This window comes from Apostichopus japonicus, chromosome 16 (assembly GCF_037975245.1).
Source record: "Apostichopus japonicus isolate 1M-3 chromosome 16, ASM3797524v1, whole genome shotgun sequence".
In the NCBI taxonomy this organism is placed as follows: domain Eukaryota; kingdom Metazoa; phylum Echinodermata; class Holothuroidea; order Aspidochirotida; family Stichopodidae; genus Apostichopus; species Apostichopus japonicus.
The window spans coordinates 6,022,194-6,045,058 of NC_092576.1; the positions used below are offsets into that span (position 1 = coordinate 6,022,194).

At 36.9% G+C, this 22,865-nt stretch overlaps 3 protein-coding genes across 7 annotated transcripts in view; all 3 read left to right on the plus strand.

Annotated features, from left to right (window-relative positions):
* Positions 1–14,065, plus strand: part of LOC139983730 (uncharacterized) — a 47,526-nt gene extending 33,461 nt beyond the window's left edge. Inside the window, exons 4-5 of the mRNA XM_071997462.1 lie at positions 12,290–12,379; positions 13,899–14,065. Coding sequence (XP_071853563.1) covers positions 12,290–12,379; positions 13,899–14,065 — 257 coding nt within the window. The remainder of the gene's footprint in view (positions 1–12,289; positions 12,380–13,898) is intronic.
* LOC139983233 (uncharacterized) overlaps positions 1–22,865 on the plus strand; it is a 95,154-nt gene that overhangs the window by 44,016 nt on the left and 28,273 nt on the right. The gene's annotated exons all lie outside the window — the stretch shown is intronic.
* LOC139983238 (uncharacterized) lies at positions 7,080–11,702 on the plus strand. The gene is made up of 4 exons (XM_071996658.1): positions 7,080–7,137; positions 9,150–9,198; positions 9,731–10,060; positions 11,319–11,702. The coding sequence occupies exons 2-4, from the start codon at positions 9,150–9,152 to the stop codon at positions 11,507–11,509; spliced, it is 570 nt and encodes a 189-aa protein (XP_071852759.1). The 5' UTR covers positions 7,080–7,137; the 3' UTR covers positions 11,510–11,702.

Consider the following 22,865-nt stretch of genomic DNA (forward strand, 5'->3'; position numbering starts at 1 on the left):
GACTTTGCGTCGAGTTTGGGTGTTAATAACACCCTCAATGATACCGTCCCCCGAGGTTTGTTGGTATGGAATGATAGAAGGTGACGTCAGCTACTTTGGGGACTCCAATGATACTGAGTTACAGATTTGATTTGTTAGCCAAAAATCGTGTTGAAAAACCGTATTTAAATTGTAGATGAGACTTTGCGTCGAATTTGGGTGTTAATAACACCGTAAATGATACCGTCCCCCGAGGTTTGTTGGTATGGTGTGATAGAGGGTGACGTCAGCTACTTTGGGGACCCCAATGATACTGAGTTACAGATTTGATTTGTTAGCCAAAAATCGTGTTGAAAAACCGTATTTAAACTATACATGAGACTTTGCAGCGAGTTTGGGTGTTAATAACACCGTAAATGATACAGACCTCTAAGGTTTGTTGGTATGGGGTGATAGCTGGTGACGTCAGCTACGTTTTTGCTCCCCAATGATACTGAGTTACAGATTTGATTTGTTAGCCAAAAATCGTGTTGAAAAACCGTATTTAAATTGTAGATGAGACTTTGCGTCGAATTTGGGTGTTAATAACACCGTAAACGATACCGTCCCCCGAGGTTTGTTGGTATTGTGTGATAGAGGGTGACGTCAGCTACTTTGGGGACCCCAATGATACTGAGTTACAGATTTGATTTGTTAGCCAAAAATCGTGTTGAAAAACCGTATTTAAACTATACATGAGACTTTGCGTCGAATTTGGGTGTTAATAACACCCTCAATGATACAGACCCCTAAGGTTTGTTGGTATGGGGTGAGAGCTGGTGACGTCAGCTACTTTGGAGACCCCAATGATACTGAGTTACAGATTTGATTTGTTAGCCAAAAATCGTGTTGAAAAACCGTATTTAAACTATACATGAGACTTTGCGTCGAATTTGGGTGTTAATAACACCGTAAATGATACAGTCCCCCAAGGTTTGTTGGTGTGGGGTGATAGCTGGTGAAGTCAGCTACGTTTTTGCTCCTCAATGATACTGAGTTACAGATTTGATTTGTTAGCCAAAAATCGTGTTGAAAAACCGTACTTAAACTGTACATGAGACTTTGCGTCGACTTTGGGTGTTAATAACACCGTCAATGATACCGTCCCCCGAGGTTTGTTGGTATGGGGTGATAGAGGGTGACGTCAGCTACGTTGGGGACCTCAATGATACCGAGTTACAGATATGATTTGTTAGCCAAAAGTCGTCTTGAAAAACCGTATTTAAATTGTAGATGAGACTTTGCGTCGAGTTTGGGTGTTAATAACACCCTCAATGATACCGTCCAACGAGGTTTGTTGGTATGGGGTGATAGAGGGTGACGTCAGCTACTTTGGAGACCCCAATGATACTGAGTTACAGATTTGATTTGTTAGCAAAAATTCGTGTTGAAAAACCGTATTTAAATTGTAGATGAGACTCTGCGTCGAATTTGGGTGTTAATAACAGCGTAAATGATACCGTCCCCCGAGGTTTGTTGGTATGGGGTGATAGCTGGTGACGTCAGCTACTTTGGGGACCCCAATGATACTGAGTTACAGATTTGATTTGTTAGCCAAAAGTCTGGTTGAAAAACCATATATAAACGGTAGATAAGACTTTGCGTCGAGTTTTGGCGTTATTAACACCCTCTCTGACATCTTCTCTCAAGGTGGTTTTGATGGGGTGATAGAGGGTGACGTCAGCTACTTTGGGGACCCCAATGATACTGAGTTACAGATTTGATTTGTTAGCCAAAAGTCTGGTTGAAAAACCATATATAAACGGTAGATAAGACTTTGCGTCGAGTTTTGGCGTTATTAACACCCTCTCTGACATCTTCTCTCAAGGTGGTTTTGATGGGGTGATAGAGGGTGACGTCAGCTACTTTGGGGACCCCAATGATACTGAGTTACAGATTTTGAAACTTTATATTGTCTGATTACACACCCATGTTGCTGTTAAATAAGTGTGTCAATTAGTTTTGTTTTAAAACATTTTTTCCCCTCATGTAACATTGGAATGGTCATTAAACTTTTCCGTAGTATCATTTTTCCTTAGTGTTCGCTCTTATTGTTCGCTGGTAATGGTCGCTGGTAATGCTTAACGTTCGCTGCTATTGGTCGCTGTTATTGTTCGCCAACTTCAGCCCGATACTCTGGTGTCATATAGCTGTATTTTTTCAGGTAGTATACTGACCACTGATCTACACTAACTGGATAGGCCGCGCGGCTCCGTGTGTGAAGCAGCCGGAAGTGACTCAGCGGCCATGTTGGGATATTCAAAATATCACCGCGCGCACATACAGTGCATACTGTACGTTGCTATGTCGGTCGGTGGTCGAGAAGGTGATGCGAAGAGAGGCCAAGGAAGGGAAGTGAATGTCGCAGAAACAATCCTTATTGTTCAAGGAAGTGAAGTTGAACATTTGAACCCCTGAGAAATATGTGTTATGCCAGACTAAAATGGTAAATATGCCTATTTTCCTTGCAGGAAAAGATATGAAATGGGTCGTATGTACAGAGACAGACGCTGCAACCGCAATGCAATACAAAGTCTATGGGATACGTCGGACTAGGAACGTGAGGGGCATCCCTTCCTCCATGGTTAGGGCCTTTTAATTTCAAGAAAAATGTTAAGCATTTCTTCTAAATTCACTTCAAATTGGGGGAAAGAATTTCATAACTGGACGAGGCTTCACCATCCATGCAACAAACTACATGTAGGCTATCGGTATCTAGTATCGGGGAGGGCAAATATTAAATTTTTAGGTGGCTCGCAAGGTTACAAAAATTGAGTTAATTTCAATCTAGAAACTAAAAATGCGAGTTCCATGATAAATAAAAAAACTAAGAGGGAAAAATTCCATGTGTTCTCAGGAAAAACTTGTCGCATAGGGTTTGTGCATGAGGACGGGGTCTTAAGGCAGTGTCCACTGGCAGATGTGGAATTCCTTTCAGGAAACTTTAGTGTCCATTTTGGGGATATGGAATTAACACAATCATCTACAGGGTGACAGGACAAACCCCCCAGTTAAAATCCCCCCGAGCCAAAATCCCCCTGGACAAAATCCCCCCAAGCCAAAATCCCCCCAGGACAAAATCCCCCCATGCTATAAAAAATCAATTCTTTACAAAAATGCGTCATCCCGGTCCCCCGGTCCCCCTGGTCCCCCGGCATCCCCGGTCCCCGCTACCTTCATCCGGTACAGTCATCTGGTACCGTCATCCGGTACCTCCACCAGTTCCCCCACCGGTACCCCCACTGGTACTCTCAGTGGTACTCTCAGTGGTTCCCGGACCAGTACCCCGACCAGAACCCCGACCATACCCCAACCGGTACCCTAATAGTTAGCCTGACAGTTACCCCCACCGGTACCCCACAGGTACCTCCACCGGTACCCCCACTGGTACTCTCAGTGGTACCCCCACTGGTACTCTCAATGGCTCCCTGACCAGTACCCCCTGTATATATGTATAAGATGGCGCTGACTGATAGCGACACGATTACTCGAGCTCTTGTGTTTTTCTTGTTGTTTTATGTCTTTTCATCATCTGTGTCGTCTACATTTGTGCAATATACTAAAGAGGAGTTGTTACGAATACGACAAGAGATCAATTCAGATTTCGGTAGTTTACAACTCAATGAGAGTCGATTTTCTGTGGATTGGTTCAACGAAGCCAAATGGAATGAGCCTAAGCCTAAGCGTAAGCGGGGTAGGAGAGGAGGTAAACTAGTTAAACTACGTCGTAGACAATATAATGCCCCAGTGCCCAGTCTTATTCTGGCTAATGTTCAGAGTCTTTACAACAAAACCGGTGAGTTATTTTCTAGAATTGCAAATTTTCGTGACTATAGCGATTGCAATGTGTTTTGCCTAACTGAAACATGGCTGACTTCAGATCATCCTGATTGTATACTACAACCACCTGGGTTTACGATCTATCGGCATGATCGTGATCGTCAGATTACGGGGAAGTCTCAGGGCGGTGGAGTTTGTTTCCTTATCAACAAGAAGTGGTGTACCGATGTAAGGGTAATTTCCCAAGGAACCACCCAGGACATGGAACATATTATGATTAAGTGTAGGCCGTTCTATCTTCCACGGGATTTTTCATCAGTGACTTTGACAGCAGTTTACATACATCCCCGTGCAGACACAAATTTAGCAGTGGAAAGCCTACGTGAGATTATTTCTAATTGTGAGAATTCCGATCCTAATACCTTGTCTATTGTTGCAGGGGATTTTAATCGAGCTAATCTTAGGAGCTCAATGCCCGAATTCAAGCAATATGTGACTTGTCCTACTCGTGAAAATAAGACCCTAGATCACTGCTATTGTAAAGTGAAAAATGTGTACAAATCCATCTCGCGAGCTAGTATTGGAAACTCTGATCATTCCACGATACTTCTTATCCCTGTTTACAAACAAAGGTTTAAACAACAAAAGCCTGTGAAAAGGACTATTAAAGTATGGTCTCAAGAGACAACTGAAGAGTTGCAAGACTGTTTTGCTGACACGGATTGGAATCTGTTTAAAGAGGATAACGACCTGCATTCATTCACTGATACTGTGACTGCTTACATTAACTTCTGCCATGACGTCTGCATACCAACTAAGACTGTTACGCAATACCCAAACAACAAGCCGTGGTGTGACAAGGTGATCAAAGCCAAAATTAAGGCCAAGGATGAAGCGTATCGGACCAAAACCACCGATCCGGATCTTTACCACCGAGCTAAGTCTGACCTCCGGAAAGCCATTAAGAACGCTAAGAGAGCCCAGAAGGATCGCATTGAGCAAAAGTTTCAGACCGCTAACTCGAGAGAGGTATGGGCCAACATCGAGGCAATTACTCAATATAAAGGGGTAAAGAGGTCAGTAAACACTGATGATGCAGCATTGCCGGATAAGCTCAACGAGTTTTACGCACGGTTCGACAGAGGGAATAGTAACCAGCCGATCCCAGTGAACAACGGACATGCCACTGCGCCATTCAATATCGACGTAAATTCGGTAAAATATAAATTTAAGCGGCTAAATGAACGTAAAGCTGCTGGACCTGACGGTATCACCCCCAAGCTGCTAAAGATGTGTGCCGAGCAACTCGCTGACGTTTATACGGACATTTTTAATTGGTCACTATGCTCATGTGAAGTTCCTAGGTCATTCAAAGACGCAATAATAGTTCCAGTTCCAAAGAAGGGAAACATATCATGTTTAAATGACTATCGCCCAGTTGCACTAACATCTGTACCAATGAAAACGTTCGAAGGCTTTATTTTAGCTTATCTTAAAACTCTTTTACCTGCTGATTTCGATCCATCCCAATTTGCATATCGCGCAAACAGATCAGTTGAAGATGCTATTTCCGTATGGTTACATGAAATCTTTGCCCATTTGGAAAAGAAATGTTCCTACGCCCGAGTACTTTTTATCGATTACAGTTCTGCCTTTAATACTATTATTCCTTCGCGGTTACATTTTAAATTATTAGAACACCTCAACTTCCCTGCGTCTATTTGTGATTGGATTTTAGATTTCCTTTTATGTCGCAGACAAACTGTAAGAGTAGGCAACATTCATTCAGCATCTATTGTTTTAAACACTGGTACTCCTCAGGGTTGTGTTTTATCACCGCTATTGTACTCTCTGTTAACGAACGATTGCAGAGCCGCCGATCAGAACTCACGAATCATCAAATTTGCAGACGACACTACAGTGACTGGTTTGATTATCAACGAAGATGAGAGTGGCTACCGTGACGAAGTGGATCTCTTGGCGAAATGGTGCACCGATAACAACCTGATTCTGAATGTAAACAAAACTAAGGAATTAATTGTGGACTTTAGACGAAACAAAAATACAAAGGACCCTATCATTATTAATGGATCTGTTGTGGAACAAGTAAATACATTTAAGTTGCTAGGCACGTTTATTATGGACAACTTATCATGGAACACAAATACTGATGAGATACTGAAAAAGGGACGACAGAGACTATTCTTTTTGCGAGCTCTAAAATCGTATGGTGTCAGTCAGAATATTTTAATTAACTTTTATCGTGCTATTATTGAAAGTATTTTAACTTTAAACATTTTAGTCTGGTTTAGTCCCGTAAGTAAGCATGATCTAAGGAAACTAGAATCTGTCATAAAAAACGCGGAGCGCCTCATTGGCACAGGCCTACCGTCCCTTCACTCACTCTACCAGGAGCGAACGTTAAAACGTGTTGAAAATATATTGATTGATGATTACCACCCAGCAACTGATTATTTCAAGTTCCTGCCTTCAGGCAAAAGAATGCGTACTTTTAAGGGTTCTAAAAGATTTACTGACAGTTTTTATCCTTCTGCTGTGAAGATATTCAATACGCACCAAAACCGTTAAACAATTTTAAACTTTGTAGACTTTATATTGGATTTGAGGGCATTTATATATATTTGTACTCTTTTATATTTTGTAGGTACATTTTATATTTTGTTCATCTTAATATTTTATAGGAACGTTTTCATATCTTTGTGCAATATTATACGTCCCATTTGTTGTTTACAATTTTTAATGTTTTGAGCTCTTGTTATCAACCAATTTCCATTGTATTTTTATATGATTGGCTGAATAAATATCTATCTATCTATCTATCTACCCTTTTGGCTTGGGGCATTTTGTCCTAGAACCCATCTACAGGTCATTATTTTTGTACATGTATTCAGTTTTTTTTTTCAAGTAAATGCAGACAGACAACTTTTTATATTTCATATGAACAGTTATATCTTTGCTGCAACAGCAATTTATTTAGCAGTTCTCCACAATTTTAGTTAAAATCTTCATATTCCTCAGCTATTTACAGGTTGGTTCCCGCAGTGACTTACATGTAAGTAATGCCCTAGGCCTAGTACATACATATAGTAATATATGGACGTGTCGTTGTCATATGCGCGGTGATGTTTTGAATATCCCAACATGGCCGCTGAACAACTTCCGGTGACTTCACGGCTCGCTATACAATCACCGTACGCGCAGCCTATCCAGTTAGTGTAGATCAGTGATACTGAGGCTTTGTGGTTGTTTGTGAAGGCGAGTAGACCTAGGCCTAGTACAGAAAGAAACGTAGTGTACACCATAATATTTTTATTTCAGGTATGGAATTGACGTTACTATTAAGTGTCATTTGTTTTACATCCATAAGTTAAACACGCAGTTTTTATTTCATTGTTTTTTGGTAATAATTTGTATGTTAGTGTCACAAGACAGCATGGGTGTATTCTGTAGCACGTTTGTTTCAAAGTCAAAGTAAGCTTGTGTACACGACTATAGATTAACTGCGTGAAGGTTCCTTTTCACGATAAAAGGCCCGTTGTGCACTACGGTATGTTGTAATTTGGTAATCCTTGTGCAGTTTTGATATGGTATGTTAATTTCATTTATATGACTAAGAATGTGCCAGGTGTACAGTAGCTGCTTGCATTAGCATTAATTTCATATGCAATTCCTCATAGCCTAGTCACATTGCTTCTAGCTACTACTTCCTGTACTTTGCTTTGTTAAATGAAGAGGCTAGTTCAAGTTTTGGTTTGGTACCAAAGACTTTTCGCATTCAAATAAATAGCCAATGCTGAAATTTTGATTTTCAACAGTGTTTTTTTACAGTAGATTTTGCATATCGGATCAAACTGAACGACAGCCAAACTGTATAAATATAGCTGCAGTCACGAGGCAGTGCTAAAGAGACCATGTGGAATTTCCCGAATGTATGTGTAGCACTAGGTGATGTAAGCCTACATATCTCATTCTGAAAGGTTCCATCTAAAATATAAACGACGAACGTTACATTATACATTTAAACCAGAGAAGCATTAAGTTATGTAGCATACAATTGGTTCACAGGGCTCTTTCCGGAAGTTTAAATTAATATATGAACTTGACTAATCCTAAAGTATGTACAGAATCAACTGAATGTACTACTATACTGTAACTGTTACTATTGCAACAGGGTCTTACTGGATTAGCCTATACCGTGAATCCACAACATTGAGTGAACATTATGTCACTGAGCTAAATGTTATTGTGAAATCTTTGAATGGTTAGCCCATTTGCAAAGAAACCAAAGTAAGAGAAACATAGGAAGTTTGGTGAATGGCAAGTTTCATTGTAAATGGTGACCCTTACCATGGAATGGTAGCGCTGGCTTAGGTTAAAGAAACACGTTAATTGTTACACCTAGTTAAGTAAGGGCATCAATGAGCATCAATTCACTAAATAAGCTTGTTTTATTTCTCTGTCATTCCATGTCAAATCACTAATGTTGCTCGACCAACTTCAAACAAATCAGGAAGTTTTTTTTGCCAAGCATGTAATTATTTAAAGGGAAATCACTCAAAACTCAATCAAAGTTTGTCATTTTCACAGTACTGTTTCTCCTGCTAGTTCGCCATTGCACAGGCTTTTTGAGGCCATACTATTATAGTTTAAGTTCATAGCATGTTTCACGGTCATTGACAATACCTCCTGAATGTATTGTACAAACAGTTTTGAAGCAATGTAACTGAAATTTTTCTTATTTCTCCTTATTTGCTCTAATCATGCAAGGAGGATGTTATTTTAGGAAAAGATTCAATTACAAACTTCTCCAACAATCTGTTCATTTGACATGAAATGACCCTCCTGTTCAATATGTCAGAACTATTGATTTCACTTTGATACAAATGATATATGCTAATTACTTTACAATCCTGCTTTTATACCCATTCTTTGGCTAACCACGTCTAGAAGTGGCCATCCACATCTCACACTTTCTTTGACCATAAAGTACCGGATATAACCTCACTGATGAGTGATGGCCCAACAGCTTATTTGATTTTATTATAATTCCTTGTAACTTAACTGCAAGTTAGTGAAAAAACAGCACCAAAGAAAACTGTTATGAAAACAAGTGATTACAGTGAATGTCAGTGATATACAGGATATGAACTTCAAACTCTATTGAAAACAGGTTTTCATGCTACCTTGCTCGTGAGTAACTGTTAGTAATGGCTGACCTATATTAAGCGACGGTGGCTTTATCAGCCACCGTAGGTCATAGATTGGAAATCATCCTATGTATATTCAATTTATGTCAGCTCAATTAAGTGTCAATTTGGTTCCTTTTTCAGATGTCTCTCACAAACCTTTTCCCTGCTATCGTTTGGTCCATATTGAGTGGTAAGATCCAATACCGGCTTTATCTTGGAGAGGGGAGAAGAGGTGGGGACTGTGGTTGTTTATAGATGTTAGAGCAGGGGAAGGGTAACATGTTCATATGAAGATATAAGAAGCGGTATGAAAGACCTGCACTGAGGTAATATGACTTCTTATGTTTGGAGTAATACTTACTCAATCGCATCACTTGCACACGCGCAATACCAATTTGTAATGTAGGGGACGAAGGGGGGGGGGGGGGCTTCGGGGATTGGGGTGGAGGAGTGCTGACATTCGAAAATGTGGTGAAAGTTCTGATGGATTCCTATTCTGATTGGGGCAGGAGGTCAATTGAATGGAGTCCTTTTCAAACTGTAGTGAATGCAAGTCACCATTTATTGCGACTTCATATGAGGCTGTATGTTCCTTAGACTCACCCATTAATACATTTTGAACTGGAGAATGGAACACAGCTTGAGAGGGAAATGGATACCCTGCAACTTTTATGTGATTTGAAAACAGGTTCAAGGTTTACGTCTTTCCTCTTCAATTACAGGCACGATTGTCGCGTTGGATAAGTGTCAGTCACCGCAATATTTGCAATTGGGAAAGAAAGGAGTGATATCCTGCAACTATCCTGGTGGTTTCTATGGTGCATGTTGGTACAACTCCAGCTATTTGTTTAGCCATGAGCGATCATTTATATGCCTCAGAGAAGGCATGATATATGGTACCGGACATGATTCCGGAGAATACGGGGTTCACTATGATGGATCTCTTATGATCAAGAAAGTTTCCACCCAACATAATCATGTTTTCGCAGTATCGACATTGGCAACTACAGATGATGATCCAATCGTTGAATATGTTCATGTAGTTGTCTATGGTAAGTCGTTTTCTTTGATAAAGTTATTCATTATTTCTTTTGCATGAGTTTATTGTTGGTGGTTGTATTTACAAAATATAATAAAGGAGAAGACAATATATTATTTATAGTCCTTCATTAAGAGCAAGCAAATAAAACATAACAGTATTCAAATCAACCTTCAAATAGCATTGTGCAATAATAAAAGGAACGTCCTGACTCCTCATACTTTATATGAGTCTTTCTCTGAGTTATAGCGTGCATATGTCTGAGTTTTTGCAAAAATTCATTAGCTTAGCAGCTGGTCGATCTTCAGCGATTTTCTTGTAACACCTTACAAGAACATTTGAAGTTATTATCAATCCACCAAAACATGTTTCTGATGTGTCATCAAATCTTCCGCATAAAGAACAAAAAGCAGAATGTTTTTAATGAAACGACACAGAAACTGCTACTAATGTGTCGAAAATTGATTTCAGTAAAACAGTTGATTCGCATTTGCAATGGTAGTAGCATGGCGAGTAACTACGAGTAAGCAATGATCTATAAGTGATTCTTGAGCAGGTGGAATCATTATTCCATAATTCATAGTTCCCATATTTAAGAGTAGTGTTTAAGTTTTCTGTAACAAATACATCAGAAGTAAGCTTTTATTTTGATCCTGACCTCTCTTTGTCGACTTTCCACCAATATCGATATTAACCAGGGAATGATTGGACAGTAACCTTGGCCAAAAGGTGACAATAAGAAAGCAAGTGAACTTAGTGAAGAGGGTGATAGTGGGATTCCAACCTCCAGGTTATAGTCTGCCGCCTTAGATGGGTTTCGCTTCGTGCTATAATTTTCTTGAATAAAATAAATATGCATATCATGCTTTCGAATGAAAGGCAAATAAACACAGTTGAACAACATAAGATTGTATATGATGTGATAGTAATGATGGATATGAAAAGATAACGTCTTACATCAACACAAACCATATCTGCATTATCCATCGAATCACTGGACCGAACACAAGGAGTTCATATTTTGACGTAAAGAGGTAGAGCGAAATGCAAGGTAGAATCCACAGAAAAAGCAATATAAGTGGTCCAACTTTTTAACTTCGGCTTGATATAGCTCGGTGAAACACGTCATAGCTATGAGTGAATAATTGCTTCTCTGAGATCTTTATTGTTGGCGAATCCAACTAATTTAATATAAAACCATTAAAATATGCCCAATGTATTCTGGTTGGCTAATATTGTTTTTAATCCGTCTTTCTTTTTACAATTTGCAGACAAACCACATGAACCGTACCCAACCATTGATGCTGCTGGATGTGACCAGAAATCATGCTTTTTAGAATTAAAGGCTGCTTCAAGGTTAAGTTGTAGTGTTTCACGAGTAGGTGAAGTATTAGATGATTTGTCATGGAAGTTAAGAACTAAAAGTGGGGATGAACAGATCTCTTCTCAGTCGAATCTGTAAGAACTGGTGTCGATGAATTAAAATCTTACCATAGTGTTTTGAATATTTCGTTACAAACCTCTCTCTCATTAAGTGTATTCGTCTGCGCAGCGAGAAGCAATGTGTATGAGGTAGGTAACACTGAATCTACGATACTGGTTGAAAGCGGAATACTGGAAGCATCTAGCGAACCTCTGATTGTAACACCTAATGAAAGAGTGGTTATGAACTGCGGGAAAGATGTGTCATCCTTTGTATGGAAAAAAAAGGGACAAACGGAAGAAATTATTGCATTTGGAAACATAAGTGAAGTTATGATCCCTGATGGATTCACATTACAAAATAGTTCTCTGGTCATAAACACGGTTGAAAACCCTACCTTGGGCACGTACACGTGTGTTTATAGCACTGACGGTGTCGCAACGAAATGTACATCAACTGATGTAACTTTTCAGGGTAAGAACTACGTTAAAATGCAAGAACTTCCCCATAAGTATTTTATGTGCAGGTTAAATTGTATGTGGTATGCCAATTGGCGTAGTAAACCTAAACTAATCGAATGCATTTGTTGTTTTGATTTGGAATTGAAGGAGAAGCGTTGCAACCGCATACCGTACGCGGTATGCGGTGTATAGTTCTTGATACCGATTTGACATACCGTTGTATATCATTCACATGCATGTTTGACCCTATCATGAACCAATTTAAGATAGCTGTGTTGATTTTTTATATGGAGATGATGTCAACTTGTATCTGGAGTTGTTGATGTTCATATTTTGACTATTTCTCTTGGCATTTCAGAGGAGGAACAACAAACTGGTTGGATCGTTGTTGTAGTGATTTTTGTGATTCATTTGATTATCATCGGAGTCGTCCTCTACCGATGTAAAGGTAATTTATTGATTTATCACAAATATCAATCTAACTCTGAAGTATTTAATTGATTTCTGTTTAATTGACTCGGTTCAAATTTCTTTTTGGAATCAAACTGTTGTCGAGGCTTTCTTAGAAAACTCTAGACGGTGAAATCAGTATTCCCTATCAGGAATCTCTGTTTACTTTATTTATACTGAAAAAACTTCGAAGCCATTGCAATCTGTGACACCTGGATATCTGGTTCAGTCTTTCCTTGCCCCACCAATGGATTTTCCATGTTCCCATTATTGATATGACATTGTGCTAACTCCAACTTGTAGCATGAGGTGTGAGACGGTGGTCTTCCATTGCAATAATAGGGCATCCCATACAGATTACATCCCGTACACTAGCATGAGTGTGGGATGAGGGTATTCCATTGCAATTATAGGGCATAACCTGCAGATTACATGCCCGGTCACTTTTGGTTGAGCCTCACCCAGATGCTCTTTACGACTTCTCAACCCTTCCTGGTATAAAATTCTTGAAATGCTTTCCTGTGATTCCTGTTCCACCATGTGTGTGGAATCCTAGCTACAAACCTGGTTGCCCCTTACTTTCTGGTGCTTTTATTTTCTCGTTTCTCAATTAACTGTATCTGTTACTAAATTTCATTGTATCACTACAAAATAGAGCAGTTTTTGGAGTAGCCTTGGTGAAAATTACCACAATCAGACTAAAACCACATAAATGTAATGATGTAAGCCAAACGGACCCAGAATACGTTTAGGGTCATGGTGAAAGCAAACTGTTACAAGAACTACATATTTCTCATCAATATGTGACCACTCTAACCTTTTTATGCTGATTAAAATGTTTGTCACTCCCCACACTTATGAACAATATATGGCAATATCTGAGTTACAGCAATATACTGATGTAAATTACCAGGACACTATTCTTGTTAAAATCAAGTGACTTGGCTTTCCGCAAGTAGTATGTGAGAAAGTAAGGATATGCTACGAAACCGAATCATTAGATGAATGTAACTTGATTATAATATCCAGAAGAAAATGTCAGCATAACTTATTTGTTGAAACACACCGTTCAAATTCAGACTTTTGTCAACAATGTACGTAAATGGATTAAATAGATAAAAGTGTTATTTGAACGTTAACATACATGGTCATCCTGACATAAAATAGGTAATTAAAGATCAGATCCGTTTACTTCTAAAAGTATGTAAAATCCCACTGATTGAGAAAAAGTTACGCTTTGGCTGTATTCGTATTATCAGCACTATGACAATGAGATGATCACTTAGTATATTTATGCATCATAAGCTTCACATAAAGAGTGATGCAGGTCATTTCTTTAGATCAGAATTCAAGTTGTCCATGCAGTTCCCATGAAAACGTGTGACTCATATTTCACAGATCTCAGGTGTCAAGTTATGTATATAACTATATATTATCTTACCTAACGTATCCAGAATGTCCGTTGAAGCTTGCGTCTTTAATTATTAATACTTTTATTTTCGCTGTTAGAACTACAGCTTACAATACTCAGATGAGTAATGCAGTTTATATCTTATCAGCAACAGAGAATAATTCCAAAGATCGACAGAGTACAACAGCATCAACACAACAGCAACAGCAGCAACAACAGCAACTACCCAAACCAACGAAAAAGGTGACAGAAGAAGAATTAAAAGGTATTTAAGATATCTATATTGACTTGATTACTGCATGGATTATTTACAACTTTCAATAACTGTGCATTTAATTTTGACGTAAGAAGCAATGCGTTCTCAGTTTGGATTAGTAAGCTTCCTGTACTGCACTTGCATATAAATTTAATTTATTGACCCATAATGAAATTTAATACGATTGTAAGACTGTTACTCATGAATCGACATTGTTCTTTCATGTTAAAGCCTAGTGCACGTAGTGTTTCAATTAATGGTATTTGGAACTCAGTACTATATTTCATTGTTTCACTACAAATTAGAGCAGTTTGCGGTGTTGCCTTGATGATGATAACCACTTTCAGACTAAAACCACGTAAATATAATGATGTAAGCCAAACGGGTCCAGAATGTTATTAGAGATTTTGGTGAAAACAAACTGTTACAAGAACTACAAATTTCAAATTAGTTTCATATTGTTCTGATCAAAATGTGAGCACTCTAACCTATTTATGCTGATTTAACGTGTTCGTCACTTTCCGCACTTCATAACAATATATGGCAATATAGCAGTTATAGCAATACACTAATGTAAATAACCAGGGCATTATTTTTGTTACAATCGGGTGATTTCACTTCCGGAATTATAGTCTAGGGAGAAAACATGGATAGGCTAAGAAACTTTGATGAGATTGAAATCATTGGATGAATATAACTTGATAATAGTATGTATTTAGACTTTGGTACCTATCATGGATTTGTTAAAGCTATTGACTAGCCAACATGTCATCATAACTTATTCTTTGAAACACACCGTTCAATGTCAGACTTTAGCCAACGACGTACGTTATTGAGATGAAAACAGATCATTCAGATTCATCAGATTAAACAAATTAAACATATGAACAAATGAAATAGATGAAACAGATTAAACACATTAAACAGAAAAATAGATGAAATAGAGAAAATATGTGAAATAGATTTTTTAAAAAGTAGGCAGATTAAACAGATATAAAAAAGAAACATGTGAAATAGAGGAAATAGATGAAACAGGTAAAACAGATTTATCAGCTTCAACAAATCAAACAGATTAAACAGATTTAACAGATTAAACAGATGAAATATATGATATAGATTAAACCGATCAATCAGATGAAACAGATGAAATAGATAAAATACATGAAATAGAGGAAATAGATGAACTGAATTAAATAGATTAAACAGACTAAGCAGATTAAACATATGAAACAGGTGAAATAGATGAAACACGGTCAACAGATTAATCAGCTTAAACAGATTAAATAGATCAAATAGATGAAATTTATAAAGTAGATACAATAGATTAAACAGATTAAATAGATGAAGCAGATTAAAACATTAACAAGATTAAAGTGGTATTTGAATGTATATATACATGATCATCCTGACATAAGATAGGCAACTACATTTCTTTTCCTTCTAAACATTTTTTAGACACGCCCATTTAGCCACAGTCACGCTTTGACTGTATTCCTATTATCAGCACTATGACAATGAGATGATCACTTTGTACATGTATGCATCATTACATTCACATAAAGAGTGGTGCGGGTCATTTCTTTAGTTCAAGTTGTCAATGCAGTTCCCGTGAAAACGAGTGACTCACATGCCACAGATCTCAGGCGTCAAGTTATGTAGGCTATATAACTATATACGATCTTACCTAACGTATTTAGACTGCCTGATATGCCGTTTGAAGCGTGTGTCTTTAATTATTAATATTTATATTTTCGCTGTTAGAACTACAGCTTGCAATACTTAGATGAGTAATACAGTTTATATCTTATCAGCAACAGAGAATAATTCCAAAGATCGACAGAGAACAACAAAAGCAACACAACAGAAACAACAGCATCTACTCGAACCGACTATAAAGGTGACAGAAGAAGAATTAAAAGGTATCTAAGCTATCTATATTTAGTTGATTAATTCATGGATATTTACAATTTCAATCACTGTGCATTTCATTTTGATGTAAGAAGCTATTCGTTCACAATTTGTATTATAAAGTTTCTTGTACTGCACTTGCATTTAAGTTTAAGTTATTGACGCAGAATCAAATTAAATAAGATTGTAAGACTGTTACTCATAAATCGACCTTGTTCTTTCATTGAAAGCCTTCTGTAAGCAAGTTATAATTTTGAAAGACCAAACTCGAGATGTACACGATGGGATAGTAATGAGGTTGAAGGAAGCGTTTGAAAGACAGGTGAAAAACTTTTTATAAGGATTTCTATTATTACTTTAATTTCGATTCAGTGTGAAGAGGAAATACAAAAATAATGCAACTAAGCTTGATGTTCTTTTGTCAAACCATGACAAGTGGTGGAAGGATCTGAAAATATTATACATTGAGAATATAGGTGACCGATCCGTAAATAGTTATCTTTATTATTTCATTCTATTTTGTTTAAACTTTCAAACTAAAACATTAGCCACAATATCCACTAAGTTCATATATACATCTAACAAGTGCTTGCCTAATATGTTAACCGTTCAGTCATGTCTTAATTCATGATGTTTCGATATTTCAAAAAGCGACTTCACGTATTTTTTACTTTCAGTGAGTTAAAACTCTTGTTTACTTCTCTTAATACTTGTTTCTGTTGAAGCAATGATATGTGAAATGTTAAAACAAAATTGCCTGAATATAGTGTCCACTTGATTTTAGTAATTTTCAAACTCTATCGAAGAAAACTGCAAAGTGGATTAGCACGTTGTAATATATATACGATTTAACTGATTAATAATTAGGTAAAATAATGGACTTCGTAATCATACACGTGATGTTGTAATAACTATCATGAAATATGTCAATTTGTTGTGTTTTTGTGAAGAATAATTTTTAAACTTTAAATGCTTCAAGTTACGGCGATTAAGATATGAATATTACATAACTATGTGTAAAGTTGATATATATTAAATGAAAAAAAGTTTTTGTTGGTACAGAGGTGAGCAATGTTCCTTTGATTGTTGGTCATCTCCATTGTCAATTAGCCTTTTTCTTACCGATTCACATCATGTGTGGGGCTTACCTATCTTAAATTAAACCTGCAGGCATAAATTCATTAAAAAGAATCATGGAGCCAAAAGCTCCAGGCATCGTCATATCAATATTATAAATAAACAATACCTGAGCTAATTTGAGACAACTGTCATGTTTCAATTTTCATATAAGGTTTCTTTTGTTACACGATATGTAAAGAAACACCATACTTAGATTGCTAAAGCAAGTATAAACTGCATTTTTGTTGGCCAATCTTTGAATTACTTTGTGATCTATCTTAGTTAGTCAATGATATAAACAATGTTGATAACGATTCGAGGTTCCTCATTCATGTTTGCTCAAACTTATATTATGTAGTTAATTTCTTGAATAGGTTGACATTCAAAGGATTATACTGCGAGAAAGCTTTACTTCAGTTGAAGAAAACGGTGGAGCTGTTAATCTAAGCTCTGGGGCAGTTTTACCTCCGCTTAACACTTTGAAAGGATTGAGCTTTGAAAACGAAAAATGGCAACAATGGGACTTAACCAAATTGATAAGTATCCTGCAATATGCTTGTCACAGCAGTTCACCGACCGATATCAAGTATGCGTTGTTACTTTGAACAGTCGACTACTGTTCATAATGTCTGAGAAAGAGTTACATTTATTCAATTTACCTATTTGTTGGAATAATTACTGTAACAACTATATGTGAAGACATTTTAGCAGCATGTCGAACCGTCTCGTGCTTACTCACACACAATAACACGTACAAAATATACCTCATTTAGATAATTGATTGATTTATCTACCAAAGAAATTCGGTGGTATGCTCCTTCGTTTGAGCAGGCTGCATCAGATATGAAATGAAACCAAAATGATAAAAATACTCGAACCCGCATTTGTGGACTTAACAATAAAAGTATAATATTGCACACCTTTCAGTTTATCTAATAGCAAAACATTGACGAAGTAATACAATTTTTTTCTCAAAGGATTGAAAGAATTCTGCTGCCCTCTAAATTTGAGAACAAGTTGAGCACGGTACAACAGAAGCCGCGTGGTAAGAATGCAGTTTAACAAATTACTGTTACAAATATATTGATCTTTACATGTAATTGTTGATGAGGTGAAATGAAGTTGTGTAACTGATTGCATCTGCACGATTAAGAGCAAATGACTTATGCGTTTATGATTATCCTGTGTTCAACTGGTTTGAGAAAAATTAGTAAAACACGCAAAAAGGAGATTTCTTCACGTCTTTATCTAAAACCCTAAAGCTACATTTTTACCTACTGGGCTCATATTTGCTTTCGTCGGGCATAATGCCAGTAGCATAGCGCATTTCTTATCGAAGCCAAATAGATTAATGCGATGGTAATTGTACGTGCATTTTGGTATGTTGTGGGCATGTGCGACACGCTTTGTATAAACACTTCAAGTCTAAAAGAACATGATGGTTTAATGTCATACTTGGGATATTGATCCAATTTAGTAAACAGAAGAAAAATTCTTTGCTTCAAAAGTGAAATGAAGTAAACGAAGGCCAAAGCTTTAAAATCTTTTTAAACACAATGCGTTAAAAAGTACAGTTTGGATGAAATTTATAGGTGGTAGCTGATATAACGTAATGAATACAAGAATTCTATATTTTTTGTTATTCTTCTTTCTTTCTTTTTATTTATTTATCTATTTATTTACTTATTTTTTTGGGCGAGGCGGGTGGGGGTATTTGAGGTAAACACTCAGTTGATAAGAGTATATTTACATTGTAATTGACCTCTGGACTGTACAAACACAGTACCAGACCAGTGTATAATCCATAAGGGGTCTCAATTAGGTACATTGCTTTCATGTTTGTTCAATTGATATTTTCGTCGTATAATGTTTCAGCATCTATTTATGGTTTGAAGAAAATTATATTTGTTTTAAGCTCCAGTAGTACTATGTAGATAAGGTTGGATTGTCATCTAATCATGGGTGCATTAATCACTTTTTTTCCTGAAAGGGGAGGGCGGAAGGGAGGTAGTGAGTGTTCACCTTTGCAGTCATGGTGGGACATACGTACATGTGCGATATCTCACGAAAGGGAATACGAACGGTCCACATATCCGAAGAAAGTTGTTTGTGCTTGGAGAAGGCCGAGTGGGAAAACCGAGTTAAAAATTCTATAGAATAGCAACTCGGATAGATATCAGATCATTAACAGATTTTCAAATTACGTTCTCCAATAATCAATGCATTTGCCATCGGCCTCTTTTCTTCCTATTGTTAGCATTAGGCAGAACACCGAGAGTTGACGACATGCACAGTCCCATGTGGAAGGGTGTTTTTAGCAAATATGAGTTGTGAACAGGACGCCAGTATAACTAGTGAGGGAGTAATAAAGGAATGTCAAGAAGACTATTACTTGTGCCACAAATACAGATGGCACAATTTATCTGTAGAGTCGGGAATTACTAGGTTTATCAATTAAAGTCTTCAAAACTTAAATAAATGTTATATGTCCGGATGTAGCTGACAAAACGGGCTTGTACTAAATGTTTGACACATTCAAGTTTCCATAGATACTATGAAAAACTCCTTTTACGGTCTCTTTCAGTCGAGTGGCAAACTGGTTATGCACCTGCAGGAGTACTGCGTTTGAATTACGATACTGAACAGTGGGAGGTATGTCTTGGTAACAAAATGTTATTTGAAGATATCATTTTAAATATACTACTTTCTAAAGAGACTCTTTTACGCAGTAGAAGAAAACTAACATGGTCAAATTCATTTGGGTTCGTCTTAGTAACAACCTTCAAGTTGCTGCTAAGGTCTTCTTGCATAAATACCAATGGAAGTGATGTGTACTAATCACATTGTTATTTGTTTTTTTTCACACAGAGTACTGCAAACGGTCCTTTGAAATATTATCAATATAAAGAGCTTGTAAGTAAACATAACTTAGTAAAATATATATGCCCGTTAAATAAAGAATAAGAACAGTTGAAGTCAACAACAATCTATCCATCCAACGACTCTCACGTTTTTCAGGAGAGACGCAATTACGTGTTACCTCTGAGGAGGGCAGTTGCGCCACGGCTTTTCAGAAGATATGATAGACAGAAAAGCAGTGACCTGGATGTAACAGAAATTGTTAAGAAGTAGATTTAATAGCCCATTCTTTCGTTTTTATCAATGAGACGGCTTCAAATGTGTGTAGATTTTGATAAACTGTATATTGATATCTTACCTTTAGAACAAAGTCAACCAAAGTAACAACAATGAAGTGTTAGAATTACCTTGTGCCAAGAACAAGAAGATCAGTGAATTACACTGAATATTCATATGCAAAATCGTAATTGTAATCGTAATGAGTTGGAAAATCAAGAACAGTGAAAAAACTTCCAGCCTCCACCGGGATTCGATAGGAATCACAATTGATTTCGAGTTGGTTAGCATCATGTTTGATCTCTAGAGTAAGGCAAAATATGTCACCAAAAACAGAACTAGTATTGTTCGATACAGGTGACAAACGCCTACAGTGGAATTACGACCTTCCTTACCGGTTTCAAACCTCTGGACATACAATCAGCGTCTATAGCCTAATGGTTAGGGTGTCCGCCTACAGAACGGGAGGCCCGGGTTAGAATCCCGGTGGAGGCTGGAAGTTTGTTCACTGTTCTTGATTTTCCAACTCATTTCGATTTTCATTTATATATATATATATATATATACAAATATATATATATATTTATATATATATTTATATATATTAATATATATATGTATATTTATATGTATATATATATATAAATATATATATATATATATATATATATATATATATATATATATATATATATATATATATGACAATATTAAACTGTTGTTTCACATCTTAATTTTCATTTAAAGAGGTTTGAGGTAAGTGGTTTATTTATCATGCTGTAATAACTCTCCTTAAAGCCATGGTTTCCTAACTCCTAACTTATAGACATCTTCTGTCCAATCAAAGTTAAAATGGTGGTTGGAGATTTAATATGAATGAGTTATTACCTCTTGCAGATTGAATTACTACTAGTACGCCACTTAAAACCCCAAAGTATAGAGTACCCTTATAAAGACATTAAGTTTACTTTTCTGTATTAAACGTTTGTGTGATTGCCGTTGGCAAAAGATACTGTAAAATTAGCTACTTCACAAGAAACGAACTGTAATAAAGTAGATAAATACACAAGAATAAGTTCACTTCCAATTTCAAGAGAAAACATTTAATTCTCGTTTGCTCTCCCGTGTTAGTTTTGCATGATCTGTGTATGTGGGTGATAATATTGAAGTTCATGTCTTACACTTGTATTACAGAAAGAGAGGGCAAATAAAGACATGGTAAGTAAAACGGTAGATTTATTATTCCATTATATCTTCCATCAGTTTCTTTACGAAAAGGTAATGATTCAATAGATTTTGTGGTAAATTTGCTTAATTATCAACCAAAAGATTGAACGTCAGAGTTAAATGTAAGGATTTGTATATGTTTATACAATTGGAAATGTGTATACCACTTTCTGCTATTCAATAATGTGATCCATAATATTTTGGTGGGACGAGATATGGTTTTTTAGTGTAAAATCAATACACTCTTGCCGCCCTCTCGTTTTTCCTTTCCACCACAATAGGTTAGGACAAATATTTACCTTAATGACCATAGGGATAGCAGTTGCATGGTGGGCTGGCGGGGCGTCAGCCCCCTCCCCCCCCCCCCCTTTTGGCACTGCTAAAATACGGTTTCGCAAAATAATAATCGAGCAAAAAACCTTCAGAAAAAATTGGCTTTAACCAGTCAATATTTGATCAGGCTTATATTTACACAAGGAGCATAGCTGCATCAAACATCGGTACTGTCTTCAAATAAATACCCATTTTAAAACCGTACTTGGAATTAAAAATAATCTTCGAATGATCTGTTTTGTTACACACGCATACTCCAAAATATATTATTTCGTCAAAATTACACGGCTACACTACTACACTTAGTACCACCCTGTCATACTTAACGCCAGACTACTGTACGTTAAATTTAAAACCTTACCCATAGTCAAGCGATTATTTGCTTGTTACACATACCCCATAAGTCATAATGTTGGAGGAGAGAGTAGATATTTTGAAATAACCAAATGTCGTACAATAAAGTCGACGTTTTGAAAATTATAGGACGTACTTTTGAGGAAATGTTTGAAAGTTTCAGGTATAGTCGTTTAAATTTGCAGGAAAAAAACAGTCAACAGTTTTAGAATATAGAAGTTTGATATAAAATAGTCGAAATTTTTAAATATAACTAGAGACATAATTTCTTATTCTTTGGTAAGAAATCAAACAGGGGGTAAAAAAAAAGTCGATGAGATCGTCATTTGGAGATGAAAAAACAGAAATGTTGGGTATTACAACTTAGACTTCCGAGAAAAAATGCTGAAATGATATGAACAAAAGCGAAGTTTAGGGGGTGAAGAAGTCACAATTTAAAAGATAAAATGTTGAAGTATACCATCTGAAGTGGCCTAACGAAGCATCAACAAAAGTAAACTTAGTCTAGCAACGATACCCAAACTGGCAACTGGTTATGATTCTCCCCTCCCATCCAACTGCCCGTTCTTTTGATAGCGCCCCTATACTTACCTCACTGTCCGTTGCTGTTAAGTTTGCCTTTGACTTCACAAAGGAAAAACTTCGAGAAATCTCGGTCATAGTCCCCGTTCTAAAATGGGATCCACCGTTTTTGGACTCACGCGTAAGAGGTAGTAAACTTAATTTGATGCCTTAACTGGT